This window comes from Anser anser (assembly GCF_964211835.1).
Source record: "Anser anser genome assembly, chromosome: 2".
NCBI classification, from domain to species: domain Eukaryota; kingdom Metazoa; phylum Chordata; class Aves; order Anseriformes; family Anatidae; genus Anser; species Anser anser.
The window spans coordinates 120,685,108-120,711,274 of record NC_139721.1 but is presented as its reverse complement, the minus strand read 5'-3'; the positions used below and the strand labels follow the sequence as shown (position 1 = coordinate 120,711,274).

Below are 26,167 nucleotides of genomic sequence, written 5' to 3'. Positions count from 1 at the left end.
CTCTGTAAGGATGGGGTGGGGAGCCCCAAGAAGTAAGCTACTTTAGAACTAGATACCATGTAGTTTATGCAGCCACATGAGAAATGCTTCCTGCTGCTTTGTTATTACACAGGTAGTTGGTTCTATCAGCTAAAGCCTAGTGACTTGGATTTGTTTTATGCATATTGGGTTTTGTTCTATTACTTTCCAAGAGATTGTACTCCCCTGAGTCAGCTGTGTTCATTGGTCAGAATAAATTCCAGCATCTGACACCATTTCCATTAATCACAGACAAGCCACTATACGTGAGCAAGATAATAGAAAGATAAAAAACACTATCTGGTGAATGGGAAACATTATTTATGTATGCTGTTCACTAATACAATAGAAGGTATCCAAGAGGGATTCTTTCAACTTTGCTAGACAAACAAACAAACAAACAGGAGAAGATGGGCATCACATGAAGCACTTATTCCACGGGGAAAAAAGTGCCTGGAACCACACAGATCATGTAGTGCCTTAGCTAAGTAACACCCATCATTAGAAGGGTTATCCTACAGTCATAGCCTCCCCGTGTATTTGCAAGCAATTTTAAGATAATTTGCTACTAAACAGCTGTGAAATTAATTTTTTATTACACTGATCTCAAGCAGGACCTGCGAAGTTGAATACTTTACCCCCACACACATCTGTACATAACATTTTTAGTATTATATATCTTCCCACCCATTACAAGTATCATGGATCTAAAATACAAAGCATTTTCCTTCCAAGAATTGGGCAGTCAAGGCATTTCACTTAACCCTGTTGTATTAAGCCAGATAAGAAGCAGAGCAGTTTTCTTAAAAAAACTAGGCATAACTGTATTTGTCTAAAAACAGTTCTTGGCCTTAAGAGGAGAAAAAAAGGTAAAGTAGTATTCGGACACCCATAATCTACAAAGCAGGCAGTCACAATTTGAGTAACTTCAGCTCTCAATGCAGCACTAAAGATACCACAAAAATTCTTCTGTGTATCAACACCCAGTCCAATTAAATTAAGGCTTTGTTTCTTTGATAAAAGAAGTTAGTAGCCTGAACAACCACACAAATAAAAAGTCAAGGTTCTGGTGATGTGCAAAGGAGGCACAATAAGGATAACTGCACTGTGAAAAGGGTGATCCTGCGGCAGACACCGCTGTGCGTAGAATGAAGTCCGTTTCCTACAGCATAAACTGAGGGAAACAGGCTGAACATCTACGATTCACTGTGTTCAGCAGCATTACTTATGATCCTTTTAAATCCACAGTAAGGCCCAAAATGGTGCAATCTAAACAGGATAGCATAGGAGTGATTTCTCCCTTGCCATTATCTAATATAAATCAAAATTTTGACAAAAATCTCACCTTTCTTATAAAAAATCATATAAAAATGCATTTCTAAACCAGAGGAATCAAAGTTAATTGTAAGGAGAAAGGAAGAGAGAATCCGAGCTTCATTTTATGCCTTAATCTGAGAAAAAACGCTGTCAAAAATAAGCTCAGAGCTGTAACAAGTTTTAACGTGACACCAAGTGCTTGATAACATACAAATAGCAAACAAATACAGAACTGGATTATTTTGTTTTATTCCAAGAACTAACTTCTCACTGTAATCTTTTGGAAATGTATGCCATTTGCAAGACAAGATTATCTAGGCCCCGTGCTAGATTCATTCACAGTACGCCATCGCAGCTTTAACTTCTCCTGATGTACAGCAGAGGAAGACTAGGCTTTCTGTTTTGGAAATAGAATTAAAAACAAAACCAAAACCAAACACATTTCAACCCATTTGTTTACCTCTTTAAGAGTTCAAGCAGTAAGGTGCCTATTCAGAATCATTCCAAAACGCCTCAGTTCACTCTCAAAATTGCTTAGTTCTTGTGCAGACAGTTCTGATTACACTGATCCAGGTAATCTGCTGGACAGTTTAACAAAGTTGTTTTATTTTTCATTTCCCAAAACACATTCTCGTTAGGTTTTGGAGGACTTGGGAATACCCAGGAATTATCTTCCAGAGAACTCTTTCCATAAGAATGGTGTTCCTGGAACGTTTTACCATCAACTGGAATGGGTCTCTCATCTGTCCATGCTTGCAGAGTCACTCTTTCAGATGGGATTTTCCCATCTCTCAGCAGAGGGGGAGGTACAACATTGCACAGTACTTGATCATTTTGTGAGAGTTTTTTATAGACTACCCCAGACGTCAAGTTCAACTTCGAAACATTCTTCAAGTCAACACATTGTACTGGTGCAGAAGAGGCAGCTGGAAAAAGACAATAAAACGATTTTTAAATAACAATAGGTTATTTGGTGCACCTTCCATATACTCCTAAATGTACTATGGTATGGCAGGTATGTTAAATCCAGTGTTTTCAAGCTACAGGTTTGCAAACAGTCTTTTACTTTAGTAACTGCTTAACACTGCAAACTGAAAATACTAACTTCTTCGGATTTTGCAAGATGAACCAGAGATCCTCAAATTATCATGTCTGAAATATACCCAACTCCAAGGAAACCTCCCAGTCCCCACTTCAACACAGGTAGAATAATTTGAATATTTTTTTTTTTGACAAGACAGGAATGAATACTGAAACAAAGGATTTCCATATGCTTGGAAAAATTGACCAGATTCAGAATATTGCTTAAGTAAGAACACACTTCTTCCTACTTTACTGATTCTTTTAACAAGGCGTGCTCTCAGGCTGCCAAGAACCTGAAAACTCTTACAGTCCATGAAGCAGGAGGAAATGCATGTTACAGGGTCCCTGTGCTCCTGTATTGTCTGACTTTTGAAAGTACAGCCACAGATTGCACTGTTCAGCCATCTGAAATTCCAGGTGAGTTTTAAACCATATTAGGAAGGGAAGGATTTTGAAACAGGATGGTATCTACCTGACGTGAAAGAGCTGCAACTTCAATAGACACCTGAAGAGACAAACAAATATATTCACGTAATGTTTTTGTAGTGTTACTTTAATGGAGTAGATAAGTGATTCCTATAGTTAAATAAACTCTTAAGTAGTTTTCTAGAATAGTTGTGAAGCTCACGTAGGAAGCATAATTTGTAACTTCGGTTCTAGGGACAAAAAGAAGAGCCAGTATCTCAGACAAAGACTGCAACTGCAATTTGTCACTAAAAATTAAAGAATGCTACCCAATTTGCAAATATCAGCCAAAAGCACTTTCCAGCAGCAGAGACACCATGCCTGAAAGACCCAAAATTGGATTTGGCCTCCTCATCCTGACAAGCATAAAAAGCCATTCAAGGTCTACAGACCCTTAGAAGTTTAAAGAAAATGTAATCCACTGTAACATACTTGAAATACTACTACCTTAGCATCAGAGTTAGGAGAACTGTAGTAATTATTAATAACCTGTACACAAATAAACAGGTTTTACACTCTGGAACGTTTACACTGAGTTACCTAACACCTTGGCAGTTTGAAGCAGCACACCTATATTCAGAATTGTGTGGCATTACAGCCCCATAAGAGAAAAGGTGTTATAATTTATTTTCAATGATCCCTTAGGTTAGAACTAGTCAAACTCCAATGTCTGCAGTATTCATATTGAAGACTAGCCACAGCTACTCTTCAAGAAATAAGGCTTTTTTTTTTTTTCAGTGGCAAAACAGTTCGTCCAGAGCTAAACAGAAGAAGCCAGGTAAGTTTGCCATGGTCAAGGTTTGTTCAACTATAGCAGCAATGCAAAGAGTACGAGAGCAATCCTTGACCTGTTTTGCTGGCTATCTGGAAGTAAATTCAGGTAAGAAGATCTCTCTACAGTGTCAATTGTTGAGATACCTGAAGTAGTTTATTTAACGTATTTATTATAAGACAACTAATACTAGTCAGCAAAGCAGAAATTTGGTTTTCAATCTTAAATCTGTTCATGTTCTACCTGCTAAAAGGTACTCTCCAAGACATTGGGCAAAAAGAGAAGGCTGGGCTTCACGTGATCTATTGAAAAGGCCTTTGAAAATATAACAAAAACTCATGAGTGGAAATACGTGTAGAAGTTGCCTCCTTACATAAGTGACAGCTAAGCAGAATCTGTGTGTTAACTGATACTGTAAACATCAAACACTCAGCAAGAAATACCATGTTCCACAGACTTCGCACACCTTGAAAGATGATGAATAGTAGTTAAAGAAAAGCCCCCTCCATCCCTGATACCATATACAAACTAGTTGCTGCTATAAAGAGTGAAGGAAAACAACTAGTACTAAAAAAACAGGAAGAGGAAGATTTAAGTCAATTCTACTCCCATTTTATATAAGCCAGTATTTTTCTACCAATACTAACACAGATATGTCTGCATTGCATTCAATGTGGCTAACAAGCAAGGTAAACAAGGAAATAAAAAATTCTAATTTCTACCAAAGCTCTCCACTCACATACTTCTGAAAATTTATTGAGGAACCTACAGAGCAAAAGGAAAAATACCTTGTTTTTCCAATCAATCGAGATTGCCTTTTATTGTTGTGGATGTACACATGCCTTAGCAACTGCAGAAATTCCGTTTGTTCACCAGGTAGAAGAGAAAGATCAGTACTTGTGTAGTGGCAAGACAGGTAACTCCGGGTTAAAAATAAAACCAGAAAGATACTACACAATTACATCAAACCCTGATAGACTTGAGGGTTAAAAACTCATTCAGTTCTTCATTTCTCCACTGAAGTTATCTGACAAATGTGTCTTAGAACTGAAGGAACACAAGCTTACCTGGTAACTATACAATCAAGTCTAGAATGAGTGTTAATAATTTATCAGCCAAGTACCAGAGAATGATCATTAATCACTGCTGGCCACAGACAAAGCCAGTCATTGACCTGGAGATAAATCCTATCATTAGGTCACTGAGCCCATCAAAGCTGTTTAGAAACAAAATATCTTGATCTTGTAGTAGATAGGGACATCCAAGACTGTCACTCCTACACCAAGTTCAGTTTCTTTGACCACCACCTCCTGTATTCTGAACACAGTAAATACCACAGCTCAAGTGAGCAGAAAGCAAAGGAAATAAACACCAAGATAAACAGACTGATTAGGTCTGGTCCCACCATAATGAGAACCTTCTTGTAAAGCAGTTGGATCAAGAGAAGCATACAAATAAAATAGAGAAAAACATCTGATGAACTGCTAACAGAGAATATTCTCCCCTAAATTGTTTGCGAGGTAGCAGCAGAAATAAAGCAGCTTTGCAACATCAGTCAGGAAATGTCATCTTGCATAGCACTATGCTAGAAAATGCAATTTTTCTGAATGCTGATGTAAAATATACAGCCATAAGGGAATTAAAGTTATTTTTAAAATGCTGAAAAATGAATACTTTATATATTCTATACAGGGAAAATAGGACTTGCATTTGAAAAGATTTTTTTTTTTTAACATGAAGTAGTTGTGGTAAAAGGTCAAATGCGAGTAAACTTAACACCTCAGCCTTGTGCACATAAGCAACACTTGACTGAGAAAAAAGCCACAAGGGGAACAGAATACAGTACTGAAGAAAAAACACATCAGCAACACCTTTATGTGTGAAGTTGACCAGTATAAGACAGAAGCAGAAAATGGGTAGGCTGGAACCATAATATAACCTAGCTTATCAACTTCAATTGATGAGATTCTGATAAGATATGATAGCTAGTTTCTTTTTAAAATGGTGCAGTTTGGATCTACGATTTGTGCTTGTAAGGTCTGTTACTGCAAACACTGACTTGCCTTTCTTGGTCGGTGTTGAGTTCGTTTTCAGTTTTCGTAGAACCTCAGCTTGCACTTCAGTCACTAGCTGCAAATTAGACATTTCTCTCTTCAGATCCCAATATGCTTGTTGCACACTATCAAAAAAAAAATCCAAGTTAAATACTTGTCACCTCTAAAGCACTCCCATGCCTACTAACATTTCCAAGGCTTAACAAGCATTAACTGTTAATAAATTGTTTTTACCTGACATACGCTGACAATTTTACTAGAGTACCATAATTCAAAATGAGCTGAGCAGTACTAATAACTACCTTAAACTGAACAGCTTTTCTATATTATAATCTTTGTAAGTTACATATATATATATTATACATTAAAATATGGAAGTCTTATATTAACATACTAGATAATACTAATAATTTCAAGTTGCCCAAAAGGAAAGAAATAAGAAGCTTACTCTCCAATATTGTTATTTATCTTCCCATAAAATTAGTAGTCTCAAGGGAGTATTTTCTTAAAAGACATTAAATGAACACTAAATTGCAAGCAAGGTAGACTATTATCATTGAATGGCTTTTGATAGATGACCCCACACACCATTATATGTTATGATCCTAGTCACATTAATTGATCACAATCTTAAATACTCAAAAATCGATATTCGGGTCTTTACACCATTCATTCTGCTACAGTGAATTCAGACTAGATTCTAGAAGTCCAAACAGAGCACACATACGCACACAGGGCAAAATAATTCAGCACAGTGTTTCATATTCGAGTCATCTAATTTAAATTAATATACCGCCTTATCAGAAAGGGTTAAAATTAGAAGACCCAATTCATTCTCTGATAAGACAGCATAATTTGAGAAATGTATTTAGCAACAACAGCTCTGTGCCAATGTTGAAGTTTCAGATAATTAGCTAGTGAGAAAATGAAGAACAAAAATCAGAAAAGTTAACAGCTTTGTATTTGAAGAAGTTCTGCTTCTGTCATCTTTACCTGTAAAATTCACTTGACTCTGAACTTTTAATTGTAAAATTTTCATCTACTTAAGTTGATGTTGCAACCATCCTTTATTTATTTTTTCAAAAGTCTCAAAAATAAGATTAAACAAACTTTGGTTACATTAAAACAGAACTGTCCAATATTTACACACAGAAGTTGTGAATATAGGAACAGCTCAGCGTCTGTCCCCATCTATCCACCACTGATCTCCTACAAAGGCTGGGAGAGCTGGAGTTGTTCAGCCTGGAGAAAAGAAGGCTCCATGGAGACCTTATAGCAGCCTTCCAGTGCCTAAAGGGGGCTTTTAAGAAAGATAGAGAGAGACTCTTTATCAGGGAGCGTAGCGATTGGACAAGGGGGTATATTGGCAAGAGGGTAGATTTAGGTTAGATATTTGGAATAAATTCTTTACTATGAGGGTGGTGAGGAACAGGAACAGGCAGCCCAGAGAAGCTGTGGATGCCCCATCCCGGGAGGTGTTCAAGGTCAGGCTGGACGGGACTTTGGGAGGTCTGGTGGGAGGCGCCCTTCCCATGGCAGGGGGTTGGAACGAGGTCATCTTTAAGGTCCCTTCCAACCCAAACCATTCCACAATTCTGTGATTCAGAAAGGATTTTGTAACATGAGTTTAGCTCCATTAAAAGGATCTTGCAAAGGCATGCAGCTACCAAAATTCCACTTAAATCACACAACATATTTTAATTGTTTTTGTGGATACTAGTCTAGAATCCCACTGCAAAGCCCAATTTTCAAGGAAGTTTCAATGAAAAACCAAGGATTTCATGTAGTTGGATGCTTACCCTATATTGCCCTTTAACATGTAACATAAACATTGAATATAAGAACTTATTTTTCCCCCTTTTATTTCTGTGTTCTACACAGTTTACATTCTGTATGGAAAAACAAAGCATTTTTAGCCACAAATACACCTCATTTTTTCTTCTGATACAGAACTATATTTAATCAATTGATCAGTTTTTTTTTTTTACTATTCTAATTACCACAGTAAGAACACAAGCAGAACATATGATTTGTACATGTCTGAAACATTTACAATATTTTATTTTGCCACCAGTCCCCATCCTGAAAAGCACAATCAGAATATAATCACCTTACAAAAAAAAAAACATTACGTGAGAAGATTTTAGAATCACTACAGCTTAATCTGCAGCAAAGTAGATTTGCAAAACAAAACAATTTAAAGTCAGATTTGCAGGCTGCTGACAAATGTTAAATAATTCCTTTCCAAAAACTTAACTAATTGCAAATGCCCTTGGCTTTCATAAATAGCAGGATTGCTTGCTACAATGAATGTTTCACATAGGAGTTTTCAAGTGTTCCCCTCATCCCCACACACAGATTTTTGGATGGACTGACGTATTCCAAATGCATCACACGCTCATTATGTGTATCATGTTACACTAAACACTACACTGTATATATGTTAATTCTGATGGCTGCCGCCTGAACACGACTTCTTGAAATAAATTTGCTCTGGAAGATCAAACAGAGCTGTTTTACCTTGAGATAACACCTTTTTTCAGGCGTGTAAGACTGACTACGAAGCTCCAGCAGAAACCACAAGAAAAGTGTGAGCTAGCTATCCAGTCAAGATGAAAGGTGAAAGTATAATTTGTTTATAGTGTCTACAATGTTATCATCATTATATCAGAGAACATATGAAAGAAATGTCTGTAGGGTTCTTTCAGTGACTGATTTCCTTTCCCATCTCTTCAACAGCCAAGTAAGCAAAAAGATACTGCTCTCAACAACCTGTCATTATGAAGGAGCACTCTACCCTCTTGTGGAAAATTGTGGAAGTGCATGAATTGGCATAACCATGCATAAGAGATGCAGGTATTTCATTTCTGCAAGACAAAACATTTGGGAACTTTATGCAAAAGAACAATTCATGAATGCATGAAAGACTTGAGGGATATATCTGCTATCTAATACGGTACACATACTGAACACGGGATAATATAGGACACTACCAAAAGCACAATTACTCATTATTTGAATGGCTGTAAAATAATGAACAATGCTTTCTGTTCCACTAAAACTTTTAAAGAAAATAATTTCTTTTTGCATAGGTCATGTATCCATGCCTTGATACTTAAAAAAAAAAATCCTTTAATGTCTTCTAATAGAAATATTATTATACTGCACTAAGTAAATGTACATTCTAACACTAAGCAAGAGATTAGAAGCCACCAGCCAAACACAGAAACCTCCTCATATGCAAAACAAAGAAATTCCTATAGCTGAGATGAGACTTGGAAGTTCACCTACCGCCTCCTCAAGTCAACGTGTTATTAAATAGTTGATTTTTAAGTCCAAGATAATTTCATTTTCTTTACAATCTGAAAATGTAAATACTTTCTTATCATTCTGGGCTTCAGGCATCGTTCTGTCTTCATAGACAAAGGGAAAGAGACGATGACTTTGCTAAATGAGTGCCCAGATTTAAAAGTAGATTATGTAGTTTGAAATAACACACTTGAGCAGGCTGCAAGAATATCTACACCCTCAAATAACTGTCTCTCAGTAAAGTAAGTATAAAACATGAAAGCCACTTGATTTTCATACCTCTGAATGTCTTGCCTTTGGAGGTGGTCTCCATTTAATGGGTTTTCATCTTGAGCCTGGTCCTGCGTAACAGAGTGAGGGGAAGAAAGAAAATGAAGAGATGAGTCCAAACCGATCTGAAAATACTGCAATGAGTTCTCATTCATATTCCTTCTTTTCACGTTCCCTTCCTACTACCTTCCTCTAGACAAAGTTATAATGAATTTGATACCAGTTACTGTGGCTTCATGAAGGCCTACTGAAACGTCAAGCAACTTGTCAGTATAAGGTACGTATAGCATCAACTACAATGCAAAACCTGAGTAAGATTACCCATACAGGAAAAAATATATACATACCTGCCTAAGATATAAAACGTCTGAAAATGTTTATGAATTTAGAAAATAATCAGGGAAGCAGCATCTGGTTTTGAAACAATATTGACCTGTTAGATTAATTACCCATTAATCATATTTCTCTGTATCTCACCTGAGAATTTCCTCTCCGAAGACTTTCTTACCGCCACCCAGAGATTCAATTTCATTGTTCAAAAAACTCAGTTGCAGTATATTACTCTACATTTGAAAACTCCTACTTTTTTACTTCCTATGTTAAGCAGTTACCAGTATCAAGGAGAAATTACATTAAAAAAAAAGTCCATCGTTCCTTCTATTTGTTCTTTACAACAAAAGCTGCTGGCATAAACATTAAATAGTGTCGTGTTTGGTATCTCTTAGAAACACTATTTAAGTCTTTTTTCTAGCAACATTCATTCTCACACTGAAGTCTGCAATCTTCAATTATTTCTATAAAACCACGTAAAGACATCAAAACTGCATAAAAGTTAAAGTACGCCTTCAGAATTTACAAGCTATTGAAAATATCTACAATAATTCCAGATTTAAGAGAAAACAACAACCAACAGTAATGAAAGTTAACAAAACACCTTGCCTGCCTTTCAGGTGATGTGCTTTATCCCCACCTAGTGGAACAAACGCAGAATAAACCTGACACAAGACGGTTGACATGTAAGCACATCCACATAAGCTAGGAGAGTGGCTGCAGCAACTCTGTAGGGACCCATTCAGGGCTAAGAACCGAATGCTCCAACTGTGTGTGCTTTGAGGGAGGCAGGAGAGTAGGACATTACTTGAGGCTAGCTCTGGTCTGGTCTCTGAATGCCCAGAAGAGGTTGGGGTGCATCTTAGTTTCATCCAAAAGGAACCCAATTCCCATACTTCAGTCTGCTCCGTAATACAAGGCACAGTAGGCAGTGATGATTAGATTTGCTTCAAAAGTACATTTCTGTAGCAACGTAAATGTGCCCATAACAAAAAGAGCCAAAGAAACATTCCCAAATTAAAACAAATCCTGTCTGTAGGCAGGATGATCGCCATGCAAGAATTATATTTCAGAGTTTTATACACCCTGAATATTGACTTAAATACTACATGAATCAAACTTTCATAATCAAAATTATTAATGACCGGAGAACCTAACATAGTCTACCTCTTGAAACTATCACATTTAAATGTTTTCAATGTTTTGTGTAACTTCAATATAACTGCAGAGTCCTAGAGATTGCCACTGTACCCTTCTATCTAAGGTAAGATGTAAAGTGGTAAACATTCACCTTTTTTTTTTTTTAAATAACCTACTATAATGTATTTTATTACTGTTAAGCTAGTTTAATATTCCTTTTTGAGGTCCTAACCATATCTCTGTTATACCATGAGTTCCTCAAAACAGACACCTGATTTAGAAACAGCAGGTAAGGGCATCAAAAGAGGCATGGCAAGATTCTGTAAACCTGTATTTCTTCCTAAGCCCTAATGAGAAATGTATTGAAGTGGCCATATTTTTCCTGCTACATTTTCTCCAAACAATCCTTCTTCCACAGCCATTCCCTCCTCTCCCTCTGTAGCTCCTTTTCACTGTCCCCAAGATCTACAGGAGTAAACAAGGGGAGAGAAAGCAGATACTGATACTTACTTTGAACTATATTTGCCTGTTCTGTCTCAGATCTCCCTTTCATTTTCTTAACCAAACTACCAATTCCACCCTACTAATTCCTGCTTTCTCATCCTAAATTCATCATCCAATTTCAGGCTTCACAGATCTCTGCTCAATCTCTGAGTGAATAGTTAGGGATAAGACTGAGACTCACTGAACAGTTGTACTGGTTCCCTCAACACCCTCTTTATCTACTTGCCCAACTAGTTCCGTTCTCTTTTAGTACCTTACATTTTCATGTTCTTTCTATTCCCAACATTCTTCTTCTCCCACTATGATAGTCTCTTCTAGCCTCGGCCATTCAAATCCTACTGTCTTCTCCTCTTGTTGTTTCAACTGTTTCCTGTGGATACCTCAAGGTAAGGTCCCAACTACCGGTTCCAGTTCTCACCAGTATCCTAGCTCAGCCCAGGATGCGTCTTGTTACAAAAAAAAAAAAAAAAGCGCTTTTCTGACAGGCTTCATGCCACTATGCTAAAGTGTTAGAACTCCTTAAACAAAGTTCATAATCTTTTCACACAAGCATTCCATTGTTGCTTAAAAAAAAAAAAAAAAGACCACGTTTGGCTCAAACTTTCAAAAAAGTTCAGCCTGAGACAAACACCAACATAAGCCACTTTGATCGGAATGGTGACTTTAAAGAAACAGTAAAGCTTTATTTTCTGTTGTTCTGTTGATAACATCTGGGTAATCTCACCTATGTACGTGCACTATTTCCAGAAGTAAGCCAGTCTATGGCAATATTTAAGGTTAATTTTACTAAGATGTTCATCATGCAACCAATTACTTTTTGTATCCGTTTCTTCACCCTTTATTTTGCTTGGACAAGGGATTTAAAATAATGTTCTAACAAAGTCAAATCTATTAATACAAAAAAATCCTTAAAAATGAAGGTACCTTCTGCTTAGATTTTTGCAATTCCTTTCTGAGACTACTGCACTCTTGCTTGAGGTTTTCTAGATCCTGTTCCAGACTATGCACTTTCAGGTCACTGTTCAGCTTCTCTATTTCCCAGCTGGACTGATTACAATTCAGATTTCTCATAACTGTAAAAAAGACAAGACAATCAGATTTCAGTCCTCGTTCAAAAAATATAACTCCTATAATACATACAGTTTCACCTCAAGCAGTCTATGCTCTACAGAAACTTTATTCTGTACTTTCTGAATAAACTGCAGCCCATGGTAACAGAAACAGTAACACTGGTCAAGTTGTAGGCAGAGGAATAATCCATTTTTCTGAGTTTAAAGTAGAGTCCTCCTTTCCAGAACTGCACTAGAGATTTTAAGTAACAAAAAGAGGAAGTAACATAAAAAAACCACTGGAAATACAAAAATCAGTTAATGGCAAAAACCCATAGCATATTACTGACTTGCACACTTCATACACGCTTTGAAAACATGAGCCATTTCCCCTCAGGTTTGTATCATTGCACAGTTGAACTTTCTTTTTCCCCAAGTTTGCATATCAAGAAGTTCCAAGCAGAAAAACAAAAGAAAAAGACTTCGGTAACTTCTAGACTTTTTCATTAGACAGAAAGAAGAAAAAATATATCATGTGATCACTATTAAGAAGCAACCTAATCTCATCAGTTGTAGGAGGCTAGTTAGAGGACAAGAAAAAGAATGAGACAGGAAAAAACTCCCCAGTCTTCAATGACATGGTGCACTCACTTCCAGATTTATTGATTTATACAAGCTTAAGTTACACTCATGTTTCTTAAACAAGGCACTCAGAGCCCACTTAGGAATAAAACTGATTACCCAACAAGGCTTCAATCATCACATTTTCAAAGCTCTCTTTATAAACTCTGCACTCCATATCTCCTTAAACCATTACGTCCTCAACTATTGCTATTATAACATGCAGTTTGCTCCTCTAGGTTTAAAAACATTGTGTGATGGAAGTACCACATCACATGCTTCAGGCTCTCTTGGAAAGTAATGCAATTCAAGCATAGCATTGCTTATACGAACCTTTCAAATGACTGCGTTTGTACAGAATCTGAAGTCCAGTCCACAGATTTAAACATACAGACAGCATTTTCTTGTAAAAGTACAAAAATAAAGATCTTATTTCCCCATTTTTTATTTTACATACCCATATTTTTTTTTCCTGTCACATCCCAACAGCAAGACAAAGCACTATACCAGATGATCTACAGGTATCAGAAGAAGTGGTATCGACTGTGTGGTATTTGATACTTGAACTAGTAGGTCCCTGCCTTACTCCGATGAAAAGCTGGTGAGGTCTAGAGATGTATATTGCTTGCCTATTAAAACTGTCAAGTTGTGCACATTTCTCAAGTGATTAAAATAAACTGCAATGGAAGAACACAACTGCCTCAGATCTTTACCATGGAGCTCCTTGCCTCTGATAATATAACATGCCTATCATCATAGACAACACAAACTCGAAGTACCTCACTACAGTACTCACCTCTCTTACCTAGCCGCTATATACAATTAAAACTCTTAATGCCCTGAGTTCATCATATAACCACTAAAAGTAGTCAGCATATATTAAGATGTAACCAAATGCATACCTTGTTGAGTTTCCACTTCAGTTTTTAGTTGCAAAAGCTCTACTTCTTTAGACTGCAGCTGTTCATTCAAGGCTTTCAAGGATTCTGCAGTTTCTCTTGTCTGTTTTCCAAGAGAGAAGAAAAAATAAAAACCTTGTGAAAATTTGCTTCTATCACATCTTACTAGTAATTTTTTTTTTCCTAAATACAATTCATTTTTTTTGTAAATACTAGGAAAATACTGCTTTGATTTTTTTTAAACCATTAGCCTACCCCTATAAGAAAATTAAGATACTTAGAACTATTGTCATTCCTACATAAAGTATCACCATGTACCTGGAAAACCTAAAGGAGTGATAAAACAAATACCTCAGATCCTCAGCAATTAAAAATTCATTCTACAATAAACTAACTATAGTGTACTTACATAAAGTGTTTAAGTCATTGCTTTAAAAGACCTACTATTTTATCCAGTTTGCTTTTCAGATTATCTCGGTCGATGCAGGCCTCCCGATACGCTTGGTATGCCTTATTTACTTGTTCACGGCCAACCGAACTGCGTTCTTCCTCCAGTCGGGAGCCAAGCAGCTGCAAGTTAGAGACAAGAAAAGACATGAGAAACACGTTCTGTATCTTATAGTGAGAACTTTTCTTTTTTTCTTTTAAGTTTTGAAAAAAGTTAATGAAATACATTGATATCGAGCAAAATTTTACAGAAGTACAACAAAGGCCATCTATGAATTCTGGAATCTCTAACCGTACTTAGTACTTGCTAGCCTTCTGCTATGAGTATTTAAAAAAACACATCCATGAGTCATGATTACTTACACTAACAATTCCTTAAACAAATTTTTTAATTTTTTCCAAGTTCTAGAGATGGAAAAACTCCAAGTTCTACTTTTCGGAAAAAATGGTTTACGTATTCGTATGCTTAACATACAGAAAATTCTGAGCAAACTAAACGTTTATAGTGACTCATAACATGAATACTGTATTTTTTCTCCTGGTGTATTCCTATGAGAAAAGCTAAAGCAGAATTATTTTAAAAATACCTCTATTAACTTCCAGGTCACCACTGTCTCATTGCCTGCTAAGGCAAAAAAACAAGCAAGGGGGAATAAGCACTACCAATGAGATTGCTCCCTTCTTTCTTACAGAGTAAAAGCGTATTTGGTAAGACAGCAAGAAGCCTTACAGACCTCAAATTACAACTGTTCACATAGAAAGTTCTTGTTTTGACTAAGTACCACACTATGCTTTTCGTTCTTTTTATTCTTCACACTTGCTATAAAAGAATTGAGACATCTGAAAGCATTCAGTGTACGTAATACAGATTCGTGACAGATTTGTAAGTATTTTTTTTTAAATTAGGACCTGTACAAAAAGAATACATAAATCAAGGCATTGACTGAATATAGCTACTACGAATATCTCCTATTCTAGGTATTAATTTGAAAGAAAGTACGAGAAATCTTATTTTTATGGCTTGCTATCTCTGCCCTTTGATTTTGTACTGATCTTCAAAGTATGTGTATTACTTATTAAAAGTTTTGTCCTTTACATTTCCCCCCCACCCCCCAAAAAAGTTTTTACTTCCAAATAGAGGCATTCAGATAGAACATAAGCCTTACCAAACTTCCTGACTTTCCATGCACTTTGAAATTTACAACTTTGAAAAGGTAACAACCTACGTGTTTCTTGGTGAAGTCGATAAGTTAACTTCTTTCTTACCTTCTCCTCTAAAATTCTCACTCTTTTCTTTAAAACAGAGTTCTCCTTCTCTGTCTCCTTTAGCCGCTTCTTGATGTCTTCATATGCGGTGACAAGGGCAAAGTGGCAGGCAACAGACTCATCTCCACTGTAAGCTGAAACAGGAATCTCCCCATCTCTCTTATGACTGTTGTCTGCTTTCTCATGGTTCAAAATGCAGATGTCATCCTCTATCAGCTCCTCCATGTCAGCTGTTTAAAAAGATAGATGCGAGTCAAATTTTTGCAAAGACAAGTTCATCAAGAGTCTCAAGTCTGAAAACCTTCCAAAGTAACACTGCAAGATGTTTCTGCTTAAGTATGACAGCAAGGCTGAATATCTGGGAAACATCTTTACCTTGCAGAAAATCTTGAAACCCATCTTACATTTAAGATATGCATGTTAGGAAAAAAAAATATGTTACTTGATAAAAATATTTTGAGTATGCATCAGATTTCTGAGCCCCCAAATTCTTTTTTATTAAGGTTTAACACCATCCTATAACCTTTGGCTGGTATGAAATATTTAAACTTGACAGACACATCTCACTAGGGTTTTTTCAATTCCGCACTGAACTATAATAAGAGAGATTACAGTTGTGAGAAAGTGACTAACTACAACGTTTCCTGAGCACAAGCACACCAAAAGAAAGGCATTTAATTTGATTCATTCTTGAATGCAAATATTTCTACATTTCCCAAACTTTTAAATGGAACCTTAACACTAGGATTAATCCTTAAAAAGCCTACACTGTTAGCTACTCTCTAGTCACAGTACAAAACATCCTGCCAAACAACTAGTCACTCTTAACTGCAGATAAGATGCAAACGAAAACATACTTCACAACATGATCTGTCTCAACATGCATGTAGAAAACTGACAATAATCTGACCATAAGGAGAGTATCACCATCACTAGGCAAATCCACCTGAATGACAAATGCAAAGTAATGATTGCGTTCAGCTTTCATTGCCAACACATTGTTTAGGTTGAGCAAAATACTCAACAAGAAGCTAGTGCATTTTCTTATCGTGCTCTCCATTATCTTTTCTGTAACTCCAGGCCTTGAACAAGAAGCCCCAACAGCATTTTCCTTCACATGACTAGTTATCACAAACAAGTTCCGGGTCACTCACATGGATTTAGTTATGAAGATCAAGATTCGTCGTCTTTATGTGCAATACTAACATACAGTATTTGAAAACGTTTCCCCCCACCCTCAAACTACTGATGTTACTAGTAACAGAAATAATCTCGCCCCCCCCCCCCCCCCCCCCCGCCCCCAATCCCGCCGTTCCTGATGATTAGATAGCCAACCAACAGAAACACTGGAATGAAAGAAATGAATGTAACAAAGACAGCTTGTATTGAACGAAAAAGTTTTTTCGATGGAGAACTGACCTGATCAGCAGAACTCTGCAGGACAGACGTGGACTGCCGGGTAGGGAAAAACCCACACCCACAACTGCTGCCTCTGTTGTGTATTTGCTATTTCAGTTACTAGAATTCCTTCTTAGACTGGGATATTTGTTCAGCAATACTAAGAGGTAAAGGGATCAACTGCCTTCGACCTTTCATCTATGTGGTCAAATTCACTCTGCTGTTTCTAGCGATGGAAAAGCTGCGTGGACTGCAGCTTTATGAAGAGCTCTATAGCCCAGACACAGCTGAACAACGGTGATGTTATCACATTTGTCTCAAGTTGCTCCAAGCCAGACAGACAACATGATAAAAGCTGTGACAGCTTGCTTATACTAAATAGGCAGTGATAGAGTCGCAGCAGTAAGAAAACTATGCACAAATCAAGGCTGAAATTCCTCCAATGGTTATCCTTCAGGAAGTAAACAGATGCACTGTACACTGTATTACGTATTCTAGATTAAAAAAAAAAAGCTTCCCTTGCCTGTCATTCCACCTCATGCTTACATACAAAGACCCTTGCAAAGGAAGTTTGCTTCCTTCTCCTGGTAAGAATTTTAAAGCTCCATGTACAAGGTGACATTGACCAAAAGCACTGTCATTCAAACGGCATTACCTGATCGAAGGAATCGCTTACTGCCTTTATGACCTCCCAGAAGAGGAAGGCCTTCCAAATAAGGACTCCATATGCACAAATATTTTTATAAATTTGACTACACCCTTAAACTGCACCCACTAAGAGGACTAGTTACACTTCTTGGATTTTACATAACAGCTGTCAGCTAGCCTACAGTGTTATTGAACTCTGGACTTCTGATACTGTTCTCTAAAGCAGCACATAAGGATGCTATTTACAACGCAAACAATCAGCCTCCACGTAATTCAGAAGGGCTTTTAATATATATTTTTCTACATTTCAATGCACAAGTTTAACACTTCAGGCAGCTCTAGTACATGTTTTCTGAGTAATCGTACTGCACACCAAGAGAAGGCAAATAGCCTACCAAACAAGAGCCTGCTTCGCCTGAGAGACAGGTGCCCCACTTCAGACAGTTCTCTGCACATCCCCTGAAAGAAGGAGATCTGATGATGACACATTTTGGAGGGGACAGTGGCAACAGAGAGTGTGCATGCTTAAATGCAGAAAGGGGGATATTCAGAAAGACCGGTCAGATTTTTTAATTGCTGGCTTCAATCAATAAAAGGAAATTCTTATCATGAAACATGCTTCTCTCGACTGGAATCTCAACAGCTTCAGCCAAGAATGAAAACTCACCAGGATATTCACATTGTATGTACTTCAATAGAGATAGTGAAAAATAAAAGTGAAATACCGCATGCTGTTTTTTACCGCTACAGCCACACAGAAGTGCAGCCGTTCCAGCTTTACAGGAAACACAGTTCAAGCCACCACTGCAGCCAGGCCCAACATGAAAACAAAACTGAGACTTTGGACTGATGTCGCTTGCAAGGAAATAGATGGTTACATAAATGCCACCGAACACCAATTTATTGTGTCACATGGAGGAAAAAAAATAATAAAATTTTTACATTACTGCAAATTTGGCGTAACATCACTTAAAGAAAGCTACAGCGCAGATATTTCATAAAAACAATAGGCTTCTGATATTTGGAGATCTCCCCCTGCATCTAAAAGGACATTTCTGGTTTTGGAAAGAGCACTGCTCTCAAAACTGAAAGCATCCATTCCTCATAGAATAAACAAACCATTCGGACTGCTATGAGATTTCATCATGCTATCGCCAGTCATAATCTGAAAGGAAGTCTTCACCTATTTCACTCTAAACAGCTCCCCATTTTTCTCATAATAATGCTCTCTACCATCTAGTTTTATAAAACTGCAAAAATTGCACCAAATTTATAGAAGCAAGAAATAAAGAAAAATGTATTTATCAAATCTAAGGTATGAATTCATACAACATAATTTTAATAATTAACTTTATAAGTAAAGATCACTGTTGTCTGTGCTTACTAAATATTCCTTATTACATGTTTCAAAAGGTTTCAAATCTCACAACCCATGCAACTATATAACACAAATGTCTACGGAAAAAAGGTGCTATGCCTTCTCTGCTGGATGACTCAACGACGACCCAAAGGTAAGTTACAATACACACATCACCAACTGCAGGATACTTTATACCAGCACAGGGAAGAACTTGCAACAGAAAATTAGAGAGGCATTGCTGAATTTATCTAAATAAAACAACACAACCTAAAAAAAAGGAAAAAGCCAGAAAAGTGCATCTCTATGCTGCAAAAACCTTTCTGAATTATTAAAAAAAAACAAAAACAACCACAAAACAAAACAAAACCACCATCAAACCCAAAGTAATTTCTCCTGCACCTGCTAAGCTGGTACTAAAAGGCCAATAGGAGACGTAAGCTCATACAAGAATAAAACCTGGCTGTTAAACAGTAAGATCAGCAGTTCTATAAAGGTTACTGTGAAACACAGTTTACCCAGATCTTTGCTGTGTTGTCAGGAAAAAATATAAAAACAAGAGATAGCATGCTCACAAATACTTTTCTTCACAGGAAGCTTTGTTAAGATATTTAAACAATGGAGAGAAACCCTTAAAAGAGAAGGCTTCAAAAAAATGGGACTGTGTCTCTAAGAAATCCCTGACAACAGCTGCAGCTTTCAATTCTACTGTTTAAGGATAGGAATCAAAATTTAGTTTCTCCACTGTTATATTACATCATTCAAAAAAAAACAGAACTGCAAAGGGCAATCAAAGAAGTGCCCTCTGAGAGGATACGTGTATTAGGTTATTCCACAAGTCAGGACTCTTCAAATCCAGCACAAGGGCTTGCCGAGTCCAGCCACAGGCCTGCCTGTCTTTTACTCCAGTTGGCTTCCCCAGCTGGGAGCTGCACATGTGCTCGGCTGCAAATGCCACACAGCCGTCACTCTAAAAGCACCTGGGTGAACATGGATCTCTGATAACCAGTTAACATGAAAGATTTCTCACTAAAACATTTATACTAATATACAGACAAGTTATTAATGTTTCAAAATAGAATTAGTGTCCATCTCAGCCTACCTAAAGCAAGTTTACAATCCCAATTGCCGCACATCCCATCATAAGGAAGGTCTGTGGCAAAGAGGCACGTTACATTTATAATATTTTTAGAGTGAACTGCACATTAAACGGCCTATTAAAAAGGGCTCTAATCTTTATTTCCCCAAATAAAACCATTAAATGAATACCAGTATCAGCACTTGTATGAAATAATTCATGTTCTCCAAAAGGAAACATAGGATAGGATGTAGCAGTAAGTTCTAGCAGAAGTAATTATGTCCTCTGCTTACAAGCATATGAGTTTGAATAGATGGCACACAAGCTTTCTTTCACGTACTGCAGAAAAGAATGGTTTCCAGAAATCACTTCTGTTGTTCATTGACGCCTAATGCAAGTTATAGAACAGCTTTAGGATTTAATATATTAAATATAATGCTTGGCAGAACCATAGCTTTTCTCTTCAGAGAGCTTTACAAATATTAGTCATTAACACCATGGGAGGTGGTTAAATATAAAACACATTTTACATATGAGGAACACAGTTTAAATGAATTCCAGGATGCAAAGGCTCTAATAGCAAACAGACTCCTGCACAAACAGATTTCTGTAGTTTGAAACCCTAATCTTTCACTTGGATCAGCAGGAAAGACGGTAAAAGCAGGATTACATGCAATTCTTCACAGTATAAAGCAGATTCCCATTTTGACCCTTCTTGTGCTCTGAGGGAGAACAGAACGGTTTTTGAAATATTTCCAAATGTCAAATGCAAATCACTTCAAGATGGTGTTTTCCTGATTTTTTTTTTCCCTAGGCTACTGAGAGTCTGAACCATTTTACTTTGTTTACCTCTCAGACTCGAGGGGTTTGACTTCACAGTGGTAGTATGAACAGGCTCCCAGTGTTAGTACAAAGTACGATTTCTGTACTGGTTTACCTCGCCTTATGTAGGGCATGTACATGCACGTAGGCATAAAATAAAACATTAAATCCAACAAATATATTTGACCCACAGAAACGAGTATGTTGTTGCCCCCACTTTAATTTCAGGATAGTTCAGAGGTTAGAAAGATACTCCAGCACAGCAGCAAAAAATAATAGAAATAAATAAAATACAGAATTCCTGCAGCTAACATCAAAAACCCCACACAGCGCAAGGCACACGGTACTTAAGCAAGACATTCCAAAGCATTTGTCATTTTGCATCTCTCAGATCTCAAGTTTTTTGTGATTCCAGCCCTCAATGGTCTGTTCTACAGAAACCTTCCTTTTTAAAAACAGATAGTGGCTTCCTTTTTAGAACAAAAACTCTGCCTACACACGTCCCAGTCGCTGTTAGCTTTGGCTACTGCTTGTCCTTCAGCAATGTCCACAACCCTCCCTAGGAATCGCTGCTTACAAGGACACAGCTCTGCAGTTTTAATATACTCACTGATCTTCAAAACAAAGTCAGCTAAATCAGAACTTCCAATTACTTTGTTTTGCTGCCTCCAGCGCTGCAAATTGCTTTGTCCCTAATCACTTTCCCTGACATCCATAAGAAAAGGAGAAGAAAGAGGCGTTGTAACCAATCAAATATTGTTCTCCAATATTTGAAGCCACTGTGTCATGTAATCCTGTTTATTAAACTATCGGACTTAATCCTGAAACTCATTAGAAGCAATAATGCCAAAAAAAACACAGGAAGGAGCAATGTGTGTTCTGGCTGTTAGATCCTTTTAACATCAAACAAGTTTATTCAAAGGTTCCTGAGAGAATCATATGCTCTTGTGCTAATATTATCTGTTATTTTAATAGACACTTCCCATTTCAAAATGTTTATAAAGAACAACAACAACAACATTTAGGAAAACTAAGAGGGTTGCCTTCTTGTTGTTGTTTGGTTTATTTCTTTTTCTTTCTGAAAACAACATCTTTTGTAAAATATACAATACGTCCTACCTCCTAGTTCTGTTTCCTCGCACTTAATTCAACTGCCATATTAAATCATGCTCAGTAAGTTCACAGGTTTAGCGACAAGGTATTGTAAAAGCCTTGTGTAACTGCATTAACTGTTAATTCAACTAGAAACACCTCACCTGTTGCAGCTATTAAAAGACAAGTTAAACTGATTTGCGCTGATAGCCCGTGGTCATCCTGTAACTCATTAACATTCAGGTTTACATCTCGTCATTTCAAACAAACCCAATCATTTGAACACAAGTTTCTGTAAGCAAGTTGTAAGTGGATTCAACTTTCAACATTCAAGTTATTCATTTTTCACTCCCCTTCACAAACGTCATTTCTTCTCCCCAAATGTGTTGTCAAAATTTAGGAGCATCACCCATTTTGTATACTAAGCGCACCACATACCTATTAATTACATGATTACACACATGACTGCACAATTAGCTGACAGCAAGTTGAACGTGAGTCAGCAGCGTGCCCTGGCAGCCAAAAGGGCCAACCGTACCCTGGGTGCGTTAGGCACGGCACTGTCGGCTGGGCGAGGGAAGGGATTGTCCCACTCTGCTCTGGTGTGGCCTCAGCTCGAGCACTGTGTATGGTTTTGGGCACCACAGTATAAGAAGGATGTAAAACTGTTAGAGAGCCTCCAAAGGAGGGCAACAAAGGTGGTGAAGGGTCTAGGGGGCAAGATATATGAGGAGCGGCTGAGGTCCTTTGGTTTGCTCAGCCCAGAGCAGAGCAGGCTGAGGGGAGGCCTCATGGCGGCCTGCAGCTCCCTCACGAGGGGAGCGGAGGGGCAGGCGCTGAGCTCTGCTCTCTGGGGACAGCGACAGGACCCGAGGGGACGGCATGGGGCTGGGACAGGGGAGGGTCAGGCTGGGTGTTAGGGAAAGGCTCTGCACCCAGAGGGTGGTCGGGCACTGCAACAGGCTGCCCAGGGCAGTGGTCACGGCACTGAGCCTGCTGGAGTTCAAGGAGCATTTGGACAATCGTCTCAGACACATGGTCTGATTCTTGGGTGGTCTTGTGTGGAGCCAGGGGTTGGACTCCATGTCCATGTCGCTTGTGGGTCGCAACTCCAAATTTTCTATGACACACGGTATTTTTAATGAATCTAATTACAGTACAGCACCTAACAAAAACATAAGATGGGTTGATTCTGAATAAATCGCCTTTGGATAGGGTCTCTAAACCCACCAGCGACTTTCAGCATGCTAGTTACTAGCCTGACTCTACTATTAGTTCCAGCTTTGCCATTTTAAGAAATGCAATCTTGCTGCCACTCTGTTTTACTGAATATGGACCCCTTTATCTGGGCTTCCTCTGTTTAAAGAACACGTAACAAAAGGCAAACCCCCACTGTGTTTTATCCCATTTCCCTCAGCCTTTTCATGCATTTTCAGCCTAAAGAAATCAGATACCAATAGCATGTACAGCAATAGGTCTACACTTTTTCAAGTTATCATGGAATCATAAAATGGTTTGGGTTGGAAAGGACCTTAAAGATGACCTCGTTCCAACCCCCCGCCATGGGCAGGGACACCTCCCACCAGACCAGGTTGCCCGAAGCCCCATCCAGCCTGGCCCTGAACGCCTCCAGGGATGGGGCACCCACAGCTTCTCTGGGCAACCTGTGCCAATGCCTCACCACCCTCATAGCAAAGAATTTCTTCCTCATATCAGATCTAAACCAGCCCCCTTTTAACTTAAAGCCATTACCATTTGTCCTATCCTACACCTCCTGAGAGAGTCCCTCCCCAGCTTTCCTGCAGGCCCCCTTTAGGCACTGGACAGCCGCTATAAGGTCTCCCTGGAGCCTTCTCTTCTCCAGGCTGAACAACCCCAACTCCCTCAGCCTGTCTTCGTAGGAGAGGTTAGTTTTCACTTTCCTAAACACCCATTCATTCAATTAATGCTTTCCAGTCATAATGCTTCTACTAATATCATAAGAACAAATACTACTGGATTTGCAACTTCATGTAACAGTTTTTCTAACACTGTGAGATGAATTTATTGTTCTTCCACTCTTAGTATACTAAATGCAGTTTGTTCATGCATTTGACCTGGTCATTCTCACACTTTCCCTACCCTTTAATAATCATACGGAAAATAGAGACATGCTGAAAAACAAATAAGAATATTTGCTGAAATTCTGGCCAGCCTAAAATCTTATCTATTATCCATTTTTGCTGCACAAAGGTGTCACTTTATCCCCTTTCCTTAAGAATTCTCTAAAACATTACCTAGCTTGAATCCTTGTCAATCATCACTTCATACTTTTCCCAACTCCACATTACAGCATACAAGGACTGAAAAAAAGCAGTTTTTAGGAAAAATGTGTTAATTCTTTTTTTTTTGGGGGGAGGACAGGGTGTGCTTAAAACCCTCACAGAATCTGTTCTAGAGTTCACTGTAAGTGTTTTGTGTCTCTCCTGACCAAAACAATCAAAAGTTTTCTGCATGTATCAGACTCAAGCTTTCCAATAAAAATAACTGACTTCACTCGCATATCAGTACATCAAAAATTGTGCTCAGATTACCCAAAAATGGCGTAATAACTTCCTACCCAAATTACAGTAGGATCATATGATTAACATTTATTTCTATCATGAGTTCTTTTATTACTAACCATTATTTGAGGAACTAAATGTAGAAGTAATTTAGATTTGTTTTGGTTTCTAAGCTAAAAATTCCAGGATACACATGCTGACAGACAACCGGTAATAAGAGCTGTAGCAGCATTTCATTAGACACTGACATCCAGGAAATTAAATGTTTCCCACAGTCAACAGGCAACTCTATCTCGGAAGAGCATCTGACCCTTGCAGCCCATGGCAGACGCGCCTGTTATGACAATAATTCTTCCCTCACTCTGCTTTTTCAAGTGCTGGCTTCCAGTATGCTGATTTTACTGCATGCACAGTGTAAGGCAGAAAGGAAATTAGGGGATTCTCCGAGAAACGCAAAGCTCCCAGGACCACTCAGTGGCACAGTTCACAGCCCAAGCTGCTCACACTTGTAAGTTACTGGATGACTGATTTATTTAAGGACATTAAATTCCCTGCCAGGTGAAACACAAGGATTTAAAAACGTATTTTCTGCGCAGTTTTCGGTATCAGCAGCATGACAGTACCGCAACACTCATCCCCACTTCCTCCTTCCCGTGCAACACGGCCTGCAACACCTGTATTCCAGCCGGCTCTCGCGTTTCATCCCGCTTCCGTTCCCAATCTCACACCAAAGCTCTCAGTTTGTTCATTTCCTTTGCCAGATTGCCCTCCACCAACGCACAAATCGCGGCTGTAAGATCTCACCCAGGCTGCTGGCCGCTTTTTGGCTCCCTTTATTGCCTGAGCCCGGCTCCTCAGCAGCACTTCAACCCGTGCTGCCCCTAGGGGCTGACCCTTCCCCCGGTCACACCCTGCACAGCAGAAGCCGGCCGGGCCCTGCCCCAAGCCCGTGCCCCCCGCCCCTGTACCCGCAGAGCCCCCATCGAGCGGCGGCTCCGCTGCACCGACCTCTGCGGGCCCGGCTCGGGCCTGGCGCCTCGCTAACGGGCGGTGGCCTCGGCGGCGGGGCGGTGCCGGCCGTCGCGGTCCCCGCTCGGGCTCCCGTGGGCTCCCATCGCCCCGCCCGGCTCGGCCCGGCCCGGCCGTGATCCCGGCCCCGGCCCCGGCAGCCTCCGCCGCGCCGGGAAGTCCCGGCCCCGCCCCGCCGGCAGGGCAACGAACGGCCGCTCCCGGAAGGGGAGAGGCGGCCGGCAGGGACTACAAGTCCCGGCATGCGAGGCGGGGCGGCCCCTCATAGAGCGCGCCGGGAAGGCCCGGTGTCACCACACCCTCTTACAAAACCACTTTTTAAATTTTTCTTTTTCCTCGGTCAAGTTCAAAGCGATGCAACAATAAGGCTGAAGCACGCCCCGGGAGCTCTGCTGTAGGGATTCTGACGAGCCGATTCAACCAGCCTGGATCCACGGTGTTGAGGGCGAACGCAGAGCTGCCAGGAGGTTCTTCCTGACAGGAAAAAAAAACATAAGATCTCCATTAGTCGTGTCCATAGGCCTCAAAACAGCTGAAGTCTTCAGCACACGAGCACAATTGTTTTCACCAGAAGTTTAGTTTAAGTAACCTTTGCTTTTTATGAGCCAAATGCTCTGTTCTCCAGTGTATTTAAAACCCTTACTATCAAAAACAGT

General features: G+C 39.0%; 1 protein-coding gene across 1 annotated transcript; it reads right to left on the bottom strand.

Annotated features, from left to right (window-relative positions):
* Nucleotides 1-600: 600 nt before the first annotated feature.
* AZI2 (5-azacytidine induced 2) lies at nucleotides 601-25,718 on the bottom strand. Its single transcript, XM_083824290.1, has 8 exons — nucleotides 25,491-25,718; nucleotides 15,545-15,774; nucleotides 14,276-14,401; nucleotides 13,835-13,934; nucleotides 12,187-12,335; nucleotides 9,298-9,359; nucleotides 5,719-5,834; nucleotides 601-2,261 (listed from the first exon to the last, which is right to left on the bottom strand). The coding sequence occupies exons 2-8, from the start codon at nucleotides 15,767-15,769 to the stop codon at nucleotides 1,870-1,872; spliced, it is 1,170 nt and encodes a 389-aa protein (XP_083680416.1). The 5' UTR covers nucleotides 15,770-15,774; nucleotides 25,491-25,718; the 3' UTR covers nucleotides 601-1,869.
* Between the last annotated feature and the right edge of the window lie 449 nt (nucleotides 25,719-26,167).

What these genes read in the sequence shown, in the direction of transcription:
- AZI2 (XM_083824290.1), bottom strand. Translation starts at nt 15,769, where the DNA reads ATGGAGGAGCTGATAGAGGATGACATCTGCATTTTGAACCATGAGAAA. An exon ending in TGAAGTGGAAACTCAACAAG is followed by an intron (nt 12,336 to 13,834) that starts GTATGCATTTGG and finishes TCTTTTTTACAG; the next exon opens with TTATGAGAAATCTGAATTGT. An exon ending in CAAAGGCAAGACATTCAGAG is followed by an intron (nt 5,835 to 9,297) that starts GTATGAAAATCA and finishes TTTTTTTGATAG; the next exon opens with TGTGCAACAAGCATATTGGG.